Below are 16,117 nucleotides of genomic sequence, written 5' to 3' on the forward strand. Positions count from 1 at the left end.
CATCTCTACTGGCCTTTCTTGACACTGCTGACTCTGCTCATTCAATTTCTGTGGTAGTAGTTATGAGGAGAGGCCTCCTGACTTCAGCTGTCAGGATTTCTTAAGGAGGTCCAGAATATGGTCAAAGACCTTCCTTTTGATGGCACCAAACTGTTTCCAGGCCCACTTTACATTCTCTGAGGATCTATATACCTACCCCAAAGAGAAAGTTTAGTAGGTTCAAGACAGCACAGAGATCCTATCCAACCCAATTCTTGGATTCCCAGAGATCATATGAACCTCAAAACAAGTAACAGAGGTTCTAGAGAAGAAAGCCACCCACTTCCTAACCTTTGTCCTCACAACCTTCTACCCCAAAGCACCAATTTTGATGGGATGGTCGCAGTCCTGAGCTCCCATCATCTTTCATACCAACTGCAGCATTTCATCTGCCTTCCTCCCTTCAGAGACCACCTTTATAACTTCTAGCGGGCTTGGGAGTCTATCCCTATGGACAAATGGGTTTTGGAGATAATCTCCATAGGGTACTCCATCCACTTCACTTCTCTTCCACCTGCCAACCCCCCTGCCCTGCCCTCTTCAGGGACTGCTCTCACGAGAACCTGCTATGGCAGGAAATAGGCTGTCTTCTACTTTTGAGTACTATACAACCAGTTCCCATGCATCACAGAGGGAAAGTGTTTTATTCCAGGTATTTCCTGTTCCAAAAAAACAAACAAACAAACAAAACCAGTGGTTGGAGACTCATCCTAAATTTAAGGCTACTCAACACCTTTGTGAAGGCACAAAAATTCAGAACAGTGACACCTGCAGCAATAATTCTGATACTAGCCCAAGGGGATTGGTTCTCAGTCCTTAACCTTCAGAACGCATATTTCCGTATAGCAATTCACACATCTAACAAAAGATTCCTACGTTTTACTGTCTGTCAGGACTATTTTCAGAATAGGGTGATTATAAGTAGCAAGCATAGAGATCAAAGTTGATTATCTAAGAAATAAAATAAATTCACAGTCTGAGTTCTATAAACTAACCAGGATTTGAATCAAGCCTTGTCTCACACTAATAGATGGTACAAACAGGTCACAGAACTTCAATACACAGGCTGGAACTCTCCACCAGCCCGGGACCACTCTCCCCATTTCAAAATCTTTGTCCTCCAGATGTGTTTCCAGGTGTTGAGTTGTCGGGGAGTGAGGCCAAGTCATGATGTCACTTTCCCTCTTTATAGTTTCTTTGAGCTTGCTGGAAAGATGTATGCTTCTGAAGTGGAGGTCTACTTTGTCTTCTTGCTTTCTCTGAGAAGTTTTTTCTGGGATGATCATTGGGAGTGTGGTTACGCTTTAATGGGCCATCAGTGCATCTGGCTACTCCATTGTTGTATCTGATAGGCTGGTTGTGGCTGTGCCCGACTTCACAGCATATTTCAGTAAAACACACATAGCAAATCTTCATAACTTCAGATACAATAGCACATACAATCCAACAGGATATTAATGTTCAACAGATCAAGACTTTCAGAATGATGCCTCACAAGGCATATTTTGTACAAACCATATCATAATTATATGACAGTGGTGAATATGGGGGTTCAAGGGTGTTGCTTTGAGCTACAGAGTGCCACACTCACCTTACAGGGATGTTGTGAATATAAATTAATTAATGTTTGGGATGCACTCAGAGACCATAGTGATGAGCACCATAGAAAAGCCTATGAGGAAATGAACGGTTCTGTCTTCCGAGCAGGATTTGAATAGTGTACGGTGTACAGTAAATAAGGTGTGAGGCCACATACTGAACAACAAGGAGAAACCGATATATTGAATAGTTACCCATTATGTGAGCACTGTCTATTCTGTGCACTGAATGAGTCCGGGTTCCTGTAGAAAAATAGTATCTGCTCTTGTAATTAAAGACTGAAGCAAATACTCACCAGCAACTACACACCACACAACAAAAACACTAACCCAGGAACCAATCCCTACAACAGACCCCATTGCCAGCTCTGTCCACATATCTATTCAAGGGACACCATCATAGGACCTGACCACAATCAACCACACCATCAGGAGCTCGTTCACCTGCATATCTACCAATGTGATATATGCCATCATGTGCCAGCAATGCTCCTCTGCCATGTACATTGGCCAAACTAGACAGTCTCTATGCAAAAGAATAAATGGACACAAATCAGACATAAAGAATTATAACATTCAAAAACCAGTAGGAGAACACGTCAGTCTCCCTGGACACTCAATAACAGACTTTAAAGTGGCAATTCTTCAACAAAAAAACTTCAAAAACAGACTCCAATGAGAAACTGCAGAACTGGAATTAATTTGTAAACTGGACACCATCAAATTAGGCCTGAATAAAGACTAGGAGTGGATGGGTCACTACAAAAACTAATTTTCCACTGCTGATACTCGCACTTTCTTGTCAACTCTTTGAAATGGGCCATCTTGATTACATTTGCTTCATTAGCATTACAAAAGTGATTTTTTCCTCCTTTGGTATTCACCCCTTCTTGTCAACTGCTGAGAATAGCCCACTTCCACCTTAATTGAATTGGCTCATTAGCACTGACCCCCCACTTGGTAAGGCAACTCCCATCTTTTCCTGTGCTGTGTATTTATACCTACCTCTGTATTTTCCACTCCATGCATCTGATGAAGTGGGTTTTAACTCACGAAAGTTTATGCCCAAATAAATTTGTTAGTCTCTAAGGATTCCTTATTGTTTTGCTGATACAGACTAACCCGGCTACCACTCTGAAACCTTTCAAAAGGATGTGGTGTTTTTGAGAAGCATGTCTTGTGGGTCAAAGATAAGGTTGTTGCAGGGAGGTCAAGTGAATGTATTCACTGTAAGGGTACTACAGTCTTAAGGTAAAATATTCAAAATTTTACTATTTATCAACATTGCCTTCTCTGATTGTTTCCATATTTTGTAAGGCTTAACTTTTAATTATAACATTCTTTGCATGTAGTTTTTGTAGCCACTGTTACGTATCTCTATTAGTATTATGTCGACACAGTTATTTGTCTGGAAATTTCTTATTATTTTTAAAAGAAATAATATGTTATACTGAAATTATAAAAAGACTTCAGACATAATGTTTGGTGAGTATACAAGTTTTTGCACTATGAACAGATTCTGCACATGAACTTTTAAGTACATAAGTGTTTAAGTCTTTATGCACTGAAAAGAATTGAGTATATAAAAGTTAATGTCTATAATAGTGAAAAGACTTCAGCTGTAATTTTTAAAAAAACACCCATTTCCATTGAATTGTAATGGTATTTGAACACCTATCTTCTTTAGGTTGCTTTGGAAATCCTAGACTTCATAGATATATGCCAGGCTTACAACTCCTCAGAGATATTTGCCACACCTGCAGTCTCCGAAAATGCCCTTATAGGACTAGCAGGCCATGCATAGACTCTTTCATATGTTGGATTTAAGCACCTAAAACTTTATATACAGCAAGATCCTAGCTCTTCCCTCACACCAAACTGTCTTTGGCCTTTGTCTGCCTCTTAACAGACCTAATCCATGTAATCTGCAAACTGACAGGCACAGATACATTGCTTTGAAGTCACCTCACCCTGTGGGAGTTGCACAGCCCAGACTTGCTCTGTACTTGATTTCAGCTGTAAAGTCAGAGGTAGCTGGAAGGAAGATAGAACTAGGAAACTGACTTTGAGATGCAATAAAAAATGGGCGCAGCAAGCATCAAACTACAGTGCCATGTTACCTGAAAGAGATGTGTTTTAGAAGACAAGTGCTTCAGTGTAATGTACAGTGTATGCATCTTTTATATCTTAACGTTACTAAGGCTAGATATATTTTAAAGTATGGGTTTGTCTTCCCTATATTTCTGAGGATTTACCAGGAAGATAGTCATCCTTATAGAAGCTAGTATTTTCTATACTGGTTCAAGGAACAGTATGGCAGGAAGTACCTGATGCCACTATTTCTTCATCTTACAAAGAAAATGGGTAAATGTCAGGTAATTTGTGTCACGTGTATGATCTAAATGAAGGTCCATCAATCATTTTTGGTCCATCAGTGCAATGATTATCATATCAAAGACACAGAATGACAATGAGGGTAAAAACTTTTCTGTTGTCTATTATCTCTAACTGGCCTCAAGTAATTATTAACATATGTTCTCATTTAACATGTGTCAATATTTTGAATGAAGAGCATTATTTAAATTAAAGGGATATATCTGTCAGCAAATTTTCTATCTAGTAAATGAAAAATTATGATTACTTCATTTTGTGGTTCTGCAAGAAAGGCAGATATTGCAGAAATAGTTGTCTGCTTCACAGGTTTGAAACACAAAGTTCATCTTCAACTTTCTACAGAGAGGTAATAAACAGTGCTTGAGCAGAAGAATTCTGGTGAATGTTCCTCCTAGCCACTCCTCCTTTCTCTCCATCCATTGTACAGTGGGGAGCAGAGTGCATTCCTTTGCTTACCACCAAGTTATGCACTCATGGAGGGTGTAGGATATACCCTTTAGCATAGATGGGAGCCATTCATTTTTGGTACTTTTACAAATTTGATGATAATGGAGCAACTGAGATAAATGTGTATCCATCTCATTCCTCATCTATGAAGAAAAGCTCTGTGTCACTCAAAAGCTTTTCTCTTTCACCAACAGAAGATGGTCCAATAAAAGATATTACCCCACCCACCTCTCTATATTATATCAAGCAAGTGCCATGGCTATTGCTTGTCTATTTAAAGTGTGTTTTTAAAGTAATAACACGAGATTTTTCCGTATTGTATTTAATTTAAAGATAAATGCCTTCTGAAGCACTTAAAAATATAGATCAAAATATAAAAACAACATGGCTTCTCATAATTTTGATTTAAATGTATTATTCAAATAGGTATAAAACCTGCCTTACTTTGAGCAGAGGGAGAAGAGATCGTGGCTGATGCTTTATATCCTACAGAAATCCCACGAGTACATATAGGGGGGTGGTGATGGCATTGTGGAGTACACTTAGCTGTAACTCTGAGCAGGGTTTCAGTAGGCTCCTAACAAATGCTTGGGGATAATTGCAGTATACAAGCTAATTGTTGGTGTTGGACATTGTGATCTGCAGGCCATCATATTAGCGATAGTTTCTCCCAACACATTTGAGTGTCATGGAAAGAACCTGTGCATCAGTATAGGGAAGAACTTCACCTTTAATTGCTTAAATAAACTTAATCTTTGCAGTTTTATGTACCACAAAGTGTCCGGGACAAAATTTACACAGAACAATGAAGTTTTTCATGCAACATTAATGGGATGTATTTCTGGCTGCATTAAAGAAACACCCATTAGTGGGGATGTAAGCAGGGGTGAAAGTAAGTTAGAGGACTTACCAGTACGCTGGAGTCCTGAGCAGGGGGCATGGCTTCAATTGGAAGGGGTGTGGCCTTAACCAGAAGAGGCAGGGCCTTAAATCCTCGGGTCCTTTAAATCTTGATTTAAAGGGCCTGGGGCTCCAGCTGCGGTAGCCCAAAGCCCTTTAAATCACCCCCAAGCTACCAGCTGCAGAGGCAGCTGGGAGCCCTGAGGATCGGGTGATTTAAAGGGCTCAGGCCTCCAGCTGCCACTACTGCAGCAGAGCCACGGGCCCTTTAAATCACTGAGGAGCCCTGGGGGCTCTCAGTTGCCACCACTACCCCGGGGCTTTAGGCTCTGGCAGAGCTTTAAAGGGCCTGGGGCTCCGCTGTGGTAGCAGCTGCCAGAGCCCCGAGCCCTTTAAATCCCCACCTGAGCCCTACTGCCCAAGCCCTGTGGTAGCAGTGGCTGGGATCCGTCAGGGACTTAAAGGGCCCCGTGGCTCCAGCCGCCGCTACTGCCCGAGCCCTTTAAATCCCCACCAGAACCCCGCCGCCACTACGCCAGAGCTCGGGCAGCAGGGCTCAGGTAGGGATTTAAAGGGCTTGCGGTTCCGAAAGCCGCTACCGCTCCGGCCCTTTAAATCTCCTCCGGAGCCCTGCCACCGATACCCTAGGGCTCCGGCGGGGATTTAAAGGGCCGGGGCGGTAGCGGCAGCTGGAGCTCCAGGGCCCTTTAAATCCCCACCGGAGCTCTGCCACCACTACCCCAGGGCTTTAAATTGCCGTCTGGGAAAGCCGGTCCTGGTTCGGCGCATTGGCTCTTACAGGTACGCCGTACTGGGGCGTACCGTCTTACTTTCATCTCTGGATGTAAGAATAATTTAGCTAAATGTATTCAAGTATGAGTACATATCCACTTTTACAATAGATGGTAGATATTAGAGAGACATACAAAGAACACTTTGCATCAAATCAAGTAGCCTAATATTTTTTAAATGGCCAGTCAGTAGAAGCCACTTAAGGCAAATTATGTTATGGACGAGGGGATAGACTGAATAAGACAGCAGCAGCATTCACGTTCTTTTCATTGAGCCAGAAGACGCTACATCCATTTCAATGATGTGTTTATTCTCTAGAGGAGAGACAGACTGCTGGCTGCCATGTCCAGTCTTAGACAGACTCTGCCAGCTGGCAGAACAGCATCCACTAATAGCGAAGAAGTCAGCTGCTTACCTGTCATTGCCTGCAGACTGCTGAGAGGTGATTAATGCCAGGTCATCTTTAACAGATATAGACTAAATACAACAATGGTGCCTTTGCAAAGTTCTGTTTCATTACCTTTTGCTTTTTAATAAGTTGGATAAGTGATGTGTCCTCCTTACATCTGTTTTCTATATAAAATTCTCAAATAGAGTTTATACTCTGCTGCCAGCACCCTCCCGAAACTGACCATAATTTGAGGCAAAGGAGATGCCACAGAAAATATATTCCCTATTTCTAATATTGATTGCATCTGGTTGTTGCAAAAGGTCTTCTAATTCTTCATTGGTTCCAAATTCTGACAACAAAATTCTTTATGCAATTACATAGCATTACAACTGTATTTTTAATATGTTTTGTATGTCCTACTTGAGCTATTCTACTGTCTTATTGTTACCATTTTTGTTATCTAATGAATAAAATATTAGCCTTTAGTCACAAATTTGGTTTCGCTGAAGTTATTTCAAGTAGTCTGGGTCTAGTCTGATCTCTGTTAATTATGACCATGTGTACTTATTTCTACACAGATTTTTAGATACAATATGAATATCTCTATTTTTTTTAATGTGCCATTACAGTTATCTGCAATTTTTATTTTTAAAAAAGTTACAAGAAAAATTAGCCAAGTGGACTAATTTGATCAGATCTGGAGAGCATATCAACAATTTTCTGAAGTAGCCTAATGTATTAGTTTCAAATGTCATATTATCTGTATGAGGTATAGTCTGGAAAGGTTTTACCTCAAACTAGGCATGTCTAATGGGGTTTATGACAACATATAAATTTGACCCTGAACAGGGTCAACCTGGAGGTCAGTGAATGCTATACAAATTGCATACTAGTCGAGTCTATAATTATCCCTGTTAGAAGTTAATGTGCTACCTAGTTCAGCAGACTCATATACAGCTTCAAAAATGACCATCATATACTGGGTACTTCCTAACATTTACAAAGAATCACATTTTACAGGAGGAGATGTATGCAAAGTATTCATATACAGTGACTTATATCCAAGTCATTTTGTATGTTTGTATATTTGGGAAATTCAGAACATGGATTCTGTCCTGTTCAAACAAAATACATAGAATAAGAATACAAAGTTAATTAATTTTAATAGTTAACATACAGTATCATAAATATAGTGTGTAAAGACTTTCAGGATATGTTTTATTTGCAGTGCTGGCATAAAATATGCTATATGTAGCATAACTAGCATTCATTAAATTGTGTGGTGAGCCTCTACTGCATGGTCATAAGTATCTTGTAAGATCCTTGTTGGAGGTACCATATATTGTTGTTTGTTTGTGAAGTGTCTGGCACACTTTTAGCACTTGATAAATAATAATTAACCCTGCATTTATTCAGACAAAAATGTTACTAGCCTTTCTCTCTCTACCATGTTTCCCAACTCCCATTTCACTTTTGTATTTGTGATTGGCTGAGTGGCTGCTCTGCTAAATGTCCCTGAATGGGCCCATAAGATAGGAGTATTGCAGTAAACAATTGTATGAATTAGTATGAGATTTTTTTAAACCATACTGTACTTTGCAGTTTTCATTCCTGTGAGAGCCACTAAAATATATTATTGGGATAACAAAACTTATATCACGACTTTGGGGGTTGGAAAAGTTTAACGGTTTGTTTTGATTTATATTTGAATGCTCCTGTTGGTAGGATTAAAATTCAGTTTCTCACAGTATTTCCCCAGACATACTGTGCTGGATATCTCTATTAAGCATTTAGCTGTACAAGTTTCCAGCCTTGCTGAAATCTAGATTAGAGAGAGGCAGATTTTGGTGAAGTGTTTGAATTTTCAAACTAATTAGCAAGAGATGGTCCTGAGCCTGACCCTGGATATGAAACGTCTCCTGAATTTTGAGGAAGTTCATCTCTGGATCTGAATTTTGTGACTTGTTCCTATCATATCTCTCTAATGGTACAAACCAAACCACATGTACAAACATCGCAAAACTTATGGGAAGTTTGGCTTCAAATCCTAATTTTGCATCTCAGGTTTATCTGTGCCATCAGGTGAACTAAACCTCCAAAACTTTGAAGATTCACCTTTCAGTATTTTATGTATGTACCTATCCCTGCTCTGAGGTAATACATACCTGAATATGGATCTTTTGTTCATTTTGATATGCTAAAGTCGTTCCCCCCAACACACATACACACAAAAATAGTTTGGGCTCAACACAGATCACTAACATGTATGATTTAATATTCAAAACATGGTCAAAGTCCTTCACTCCTCCTGACTTTGGTGGCAGATGCTCAGTCATCATTGGAAAGAAGAACTTTTCAGCAATCTCTGAGCATTTTAGGAGCTGTGTTGAAAGAGAGCCATAGGAAAAGCCATCAGCTTTCTTTGATCAAGAAGAACGTGTTGGAAAGTGAGGACTCGAGGATGGGCTGTAGTGAAATTAAAATTATCTTTGAGACATATTCAGAATTAGGGCTGTCAAGCAATTAAAAAAATTAATCACGATTAATCGCACTGGTAAATAATAATAGAATACTTTTTATTTAAATGTGTATGGATGTTTTCTACATTTTCAAATAGATTGATTTCCATTACGACACAGAATACAAAGTGTACAGTGCTCATTTTATATTTATTTTTGATTTCAAGTATTTGCACTGAAAAAAACAAAATAAATAGTATTTTTCAATTCACCTAATACAAGCACTGTAGTGCAATCTCCTTATCATGAAAATTGAACTTATAAATGTAGAATTATGTACATAACATAAGAATAGCCATACTGGGTCAGACCAAAGGTCCATCTAGCCCAGTATCCTGTCTTCTGACAGGAGCCAATGCCAGGTGCCCCAGAGGGAATGAACAGAACAGACAATCACCAAGTGGTCAATTCCTTGTCTCCCATTCCCAGCTTCTGGCAAACAGAGGCTAGGGACGCCATCCCTGCCCATCCTGGCTAATAGCCATTGATGGACCTATCCTCCACGAACTTACCTAATTCTTTTTTGAACCCTCTTCTAGTCTTGGCCTTCACAATGTCCTCTGACAAAGAGTTCCACAGGTTGACTGTGCGTAATGTGAAGAAATACTTCCTTTTGTTTGTTTTAAACCTGCTGCCTATTTCATTTGGTGACTCCTAGTTCTTGTATTATGAGAAGGAGTAAATAACACTTCCTTATTTACTTTCTCCATACCGGTCATTATGTTAGAGCGCTCTATCATATCCCCCCCACCCCTTAGTTGTCTCTTTTACAGGCTGAAAAGACCCAGTCTTATTAATCTCTCCTCATACGGAAGCCATTCCATACCCCTAATAATTTTTGTAAAATTTTAGAGCCTGCAAGTCCATGCAGTCCTACTTCTTGCTCAGCCAATCGCTCAGACAAACAAGTTTATTTACATTTGCAGGAGATAATGCTGCCCGCTTCTTGTTTACAGTGTCACCTGAAAGTGAGAACAGGCATTCTCATGGTACTGTTGTAGCTGGCGTCGCAAGATATTTACGTGCCAGATGCGCTAAAGATTCATATGTCATGCTTCAACCACCATTCCAGGGGACATGCGTTCATGTTGATGACAGGTTCTGCTCAATAACAATCCAAAGCAGTGCGGACCGATGCCTGTTCATTTTCATCATCTGAGTCAGATGCCACCAGCAGAAGGTTGATTTTCTTTTTTGTTGGTTCAGGTTCTGTAGTTTCCACATCAGAGTGTTGCTCTTTTAACACTTCTGAAAGCATGCTGCACACCTCATCCCTCGCAGATTTTGGAATGCACTTCAGATTCTTAAACCTTGGGTCAAGTGCTGTAGCTACCTTTAGAAATCTCACATAGGTACCTTCTTTGCGTTTTGTGAAATCTGCAGCAAAAGTGTTCTTAAAATGAACAACATATGCTGGGTCATCATCCAAGACTGCTGTAACATGAAATACATGGCAGAATGTGGGTAAAACAGAGGAGGGAACATACAATTCTACCCAAGGAGTTCACAAATTTAATTAACACGTTATATTTTTAATGAGCATCATCAGCATGGAAGCATGTCCTCTGGAATGGTGTCTGAAGCATGAAGGGGCATATGAATGTTTAGCATATCTGGGACATAAATACTTTGCAATGCCAGCTACAAAAATGCCATGCAAATGCCTGTTTCAGGTGATATTGTAAATAAGAAGCAGGCAACATTGTCTCTTGTAAATGTAAACAAGCTTGTTTGTCTTAGTGATTGGTTGAACAAGAAGTAGGACTGAGTGGACTCATAGGCTCTGAAGTTTTACATTGTTTTGTTTTTGAGTGCAGTTATGTAACAAAACCAAATCTACATTTGTAAGCTGCACTTTCATGACAAAGAGATTGCACTACAGTACTTGTATGAGGTGAATTGAAAAATACTATTTCTTTTGTTTATCATTTTATAGTGCAAATATTTGTAATAAAAATAATATACACTTTGATTTCAATTACAACACAGAATACAATGTATATGAAAATGTAGAAAAAATCCAAAATATTTAATAAATTTCAATTGCTATTCTACTGTTTAACAGTGCAATTAAAACTGCAATTAATCACCATTAATTTTTTTTAATGGCGATTAATTTTTTGAGTTAATTGCGTTAGTTAACTGCAATTAATCAACAGCCCTACTCAGAATATCTCACACTCCTGCACCACATTCTCCTGATGGGGGTAAGGGGAAAGAATATGCATTTCTTGAATAAAGATCTGATATGGGTTTGTCTTACTGGTAGACAGTATCCTACAAATAAAGGATGATCTTTCCTTACTGGCGCTGGTATGAATTACATTTTGGAGCTGGCTTGTATTTATTACTGTTATTTGAAGTCCAAGCTTTGTGGTCCCGTTTGAACTGAAAAGTTTAAATAATTTGAAGAAGCTGATGTCTTGTTACCTGTATACGTGGCTACAGAATGCCAGGAGAAGATTGAGATAATCATAGCCTTATACCACATTTAAATGATGAAAAGCGTTGAGCAGTATTCAATTTAACTCACAAATTAGCATTTCTAGCTCTTCTTTAATAATGAAGGGTTTTGTAGATTGATAATTTTGACTACAATAGCATTTTGTTTTATAATTCCAGATTATCAAACTGCTGGATGGAAAGCGATCTCAAACTGTAGGAATTTTGATATCCAGTTTGCACCTGGAAATGAGGGATATTCAACAAGGTGAGAGTTACAAAACTCTTGATATAACTTATTTACATGGAGATTTTCTCATATCTTTACTTAAAGTGAATGTTAGGCAAAACTGGGTGCTCTTATGTGTGTTCCCTTTTTGGTGTTAGTATAATGAGAAAAAGTAGTATTAGTTTTCCAACTAAGTACATAAAAGTGAACAGCTGCTAACTTAATCTGAAATTTAAACCAGCCCTTTCCTCTGGTAATTAATTGACTTTAGATTTTGATTTTATATGTCACATCCAGTGTTATGATTTTCATGTTTTTCATGTATAACTGTTTTGGATTTTAAGAGTGGTTCTATCAGATTGCCTTCTATATGTGTGCTCTCAAAGCTGTTTATGTTGGCTCCCTTCTTTGTTTCCTCTTTCTCATCCCCATCCCCAGAGGCCCTCAGCTCAGGGAAGCTCAAATGAGAACTTACAAATAATATTTGGGGTTTGTTAGGTGTTTAATTTTTTGCTTCGATGGCAGTGTAAAAAACATATCCAAAAGAGAAAATACCAAAACCATATGACAAGAGGAGGGATGAACACTGAGCAGTACATTTTCAAGTGTTGGGGGCTATTCTGTGCATAAGTCCTATTATTGGTAGAAATGGGCCAAAGAAGCTTGGAAAAAATATATCTGTCTCTGACTAGGGTTTTCAGGGGACGTAGATCAGGTATTTTGGTGCTTGTGCTACATATTAAAAAGGACACTGTTTAGGTGATTTTCATATTTTAAAAAGCTTTTCACTGTTTAAAACAACTGCTGGAAAGCTCCAAATTGAAGTCTGCTTTCTTGCGTGTGATGGAGGGAAAACAATGGTAAAGACTGGCTTGGAATTGTGGGGTGTTGAGATGCTGCTGGCATTGATTATTATTAATTTTAGAACAGCCTTGGAGCATTCTAGCTTTTTTTAAAAAACAAGGGCTTACAGATGGTTACAAGAAGAAGAAAGAAATGAGGCAAGACTTTGAGCCTGCCCATAATGTGTCAGAGGTATCCTAATGCTAGACACTAGCTGCAGTAATGAATTTTGTGAATAGTTTGCTGGCAAGACTAATAAGAGGCAGCAGCTGTAACATAAAAACCCTGTGATGTTCTTTCTTCAAGTTTCTTCAGATAAATTTTCAAGGCCTCTTATTTCATGCTGTGAGATGTCTTGTAGATAAGACACTTATGCTGCAGAGTATTAATGTGGCATTTTTATATTTCACAACAATATGAGTGCTATTAATCATGATCTGTCTGAAGAGACCACGGGACAAAAGAGCCATAACTCACCAGGACTAAGAATGGCACCCAAATGCTATGAGGATGTTCCTTAGAACCCCATATTATTATAATGATGATAGTAATAGTTGTACTAGTTCATCTTCTGCTTCATGCTGTCACATTCAGTCTATTCCTCACTAAGACGTTTTCCTTTATCACCGGACTTTACCCAATTTACGTAGACTTCTCACCACTTTGGAACCTTGACTATTGCTAAGAGGGTTACTTGCTTGCAGGGCTGCTAACTATCACCATTCAATCTCGTGGCTAGGAAAGGATCATTATAATGACATGCATAATTCATGAGTTCCTTTGGAATACTATATTCTTCTCTGAATGATGATGGTCCCTATCTGTATTCCACTGAGGGTTGTTTGCATGCGCCATGTTTCAACTGGGGTGATAAAGGGTGGGGCAGACCGACTGCGCACTCAATTCCTTCTCAGTGTTGCATGGTCCAAGTAGGAGCTTCTGCTGTTCTCTCATCTCTTGTGATGCACTTTAAGAATTCCTTGTATATAGTTAGCATTTTATTGTGAGGTGTTATTTTTGGTAGTAGTAGTAGTAGTTTCTGGTGTTAGTAGTAGTTTTCTGAGGATTTAAGGACTTTGGGACACTGCTTTGGAGGTTTCCCTACCCCCCCACCCGCAGCACCCACACCTAGTTACTGAATTATGCCGAAGATGCTGAGGTTCAAGATCTGCGCTTCCTGCCCTCACTTATTTTCAATCAGCGATGGCACCAACCCTGCCTTTATTTCTTGGGTGAAGCCCATGTCACATTCAGAGGCAGTATCTGCCTCTCCTTCCTTGCTAATACCTTCAGTTAGATTAAGGCTGAGCAACCTCTCTGTTGCAGTTGAGGAATGCACCCCCTACCATGATGCTCCAGTCCAGTTCCACCAGTACCAGTACTAAGGACCTTGTGCCAGGGCCTAACCGTGAGGCAAGGAACCATACGCATAATCATGACAGTAAGTCTTCCTCAAAGCCCAGGAAAGACACTGCATCCTCCACAAGTTCTGGCCATGGAGCAACAGCATGTTTCAAGGCCCACAAGCATTACAAGAAGTCACACAGAATGTCAGACCCATCGATTCCGGTCACTGAGTTTCACATCCCCTCTTCATCAGTATTGCAGAACCACAGGAATCATCAGTTCTGAGGCAGCCTTCTGCCCACGTTCCAGCTCCGATTCTGTCTGTGGAATGACACTGGGAGACTCAAGTCAGTTCCTGGACCTTGTGGACTGTTTGCCCTAGTTGATGAAATCACTGGATCTTCTGGTGCATTTGGTTCTAAAAAGACTCTGGTCCTCTGCTTTGGACTTGCCACATTCAGGTCATGTTCCTGAGTGCTCCCCTGTGACATTCTCAGTTTGCTGGTTCTGGTGGCTCTGCCGTTTGAACAAGGATCTGACTTCTCAGTGCTGGAAGATTCAGATGATGCACATGGTCGACCGTTCCCATACCTACAGCAAAAATATCCAAAGGCTCTGCTGGCACAGTGGCAATATTCTCCCTTCCCTCAAACCAGGAGCCATTGGTACCCAGCTTCCTGGGGACCACCAGAGCAACTGCAAGATCCACCTGGTTGGCCATACTGGTGGCGTTGGCCCCAGTATCTGCCTTCAGCACCTTTTGGATCTGCTCAAAAGGAATCCCCCACCTCACCACTCTGGCCTTCATTGGGTAGACATTTGGAACCAGGGTTGGAGGATGCACCAATCAGCCTGACTCCAGTGGTACTGCCAGATCTGGAGTGGCTCCCCTCCTCATCTCCGGTTGTGACAGTGTCCTCAACTCCTTCCTCCCCGCAGAGATGACTACCACCAGTTCCAGGAGTTGTTAAAGAGGGTGGTTGAGACCCTCCACATTCCACTGGAGGAGGTGCAGGACAGCTAGCATCGGTTACTGGACATTCTGTGTGCATCAGTATCGGAACAAAGTGGTGCTACCTCTTAATCAATTATGCCATTCTCCAACTGGCCTGCACCATCTGGCATACCTGGCAACCTGTGCACTCACCCCGAAGGAGGCAGAAAATATGTACTCTGTACCAGCAAAGGAGTCTGAGTTTCTATTTTCTCACCCCTCGCCCAATTCCCTGGTTATTCAAGCTGCCACTGAGTGGGCCAGACAGCAGCGTCCACATTCCACTCCGATTCACGAGGGTAAGAGACTGCACCTTCTGGGTTGTAAGGTCTTTTCATTGTCCAGCCTTCAGTTCCACATCTCTAATTACTTGGTGATACTGGCAAGGTATAAACTTTTTTGAATTATAGCCACTTAACGGAATTTGCAGACAAGTTTCCCCAGCAGGACCATTCCTATTTCCAGGCTATTTTAGAAGCAGGCAAATTGGTTGCTGGGACGATGCTTCAGGCCATGGTAGATTTGGCAGACGCATCTTTGTGCACTATGGCCACAGGGATTGTCATGAGGAGAGAATCTTGGTTACATTCCTCTGGTTTCCCAAGGGAGGTACAGAACACAACTGAGGAACCCCCCTTCATTGAATGTCACTTCTTCAACCAGAAGACTGACATTCTCTATACTCACTCAAAGACTCTAGAGCCAATCTGTGATCTCTGGGCATTTATACACCAGCACCCAAGTGCAAATTCTATCGGCCACCTACTGCACATTGACACAGAGCTCCTCAGTTTTTCCACCAGTGGTCTCATGAGCCTCCTTACAAGCATCAAAACACTCAGTGGCCCCATATGCCTGGCCCATCAACACAGTCCTTGACTCCACACACTCAATCTTCACGTAAGCTATGTTTCTGAGTGCATCTAGAGAGCCATCAACCAAATTGCAACCCATTGTTCTTGCACCCCACTCCTTTCAGGGGTCATCTAGTGCTCTTTCTACCAGCCTGGAGCATGATAACAATGGACGAGCGGGTCCTGAGTGTCATTTAACATGGCTATGTGATTGAGTTCACAGCACTACCTCATCCACATCCCCCATCCTGATCCTGCCTCCAGGACCACTCTCTGAACAGTATCCTTGCCCTGGAGGTAGACTACCTCCTACGTAGAGGGGCAATAG

General features: G+C 40.7%; 1 protein-coding gene across 2 annotated transcripts in view; it reads left to right on the top strand.

Moving 5' to 3' along the window:
- LOC140913108 (formin-like) overlaps positions 1–16,117 on the top strand; it is a 246,746-nt gene that overhangs the window by 92,981 nt on the left and 137,648 nt on the right. For both annotated transcript variants that reach the window (XM_073348842.1, XM_073348843.1), the window contains one exon: positions 11,703–11,790. In XM_073348842.1, coding sequence (XP_073204943.1) covers positions 11,703–11,790 — 88 coding nt within the window. The remainder of the gene's footprint in view (positions 1–11,702; positions 11,791–16,117) is intronic.

This window comes from Lepidochelys kempii, chromosome 6 (genome assembly GCF_965140265.1).
Source record: "Lepidochelys kempii isolate rLepKem1 chromosome 6, rLepKem1.hap2, whole genome shotgun sequence".
Lineage (NCBI taxonomy): Eukaryota > Metazoa > Chordata > Testudines > Cheloniidae > Lepidochelys > Lepidochelys kempii.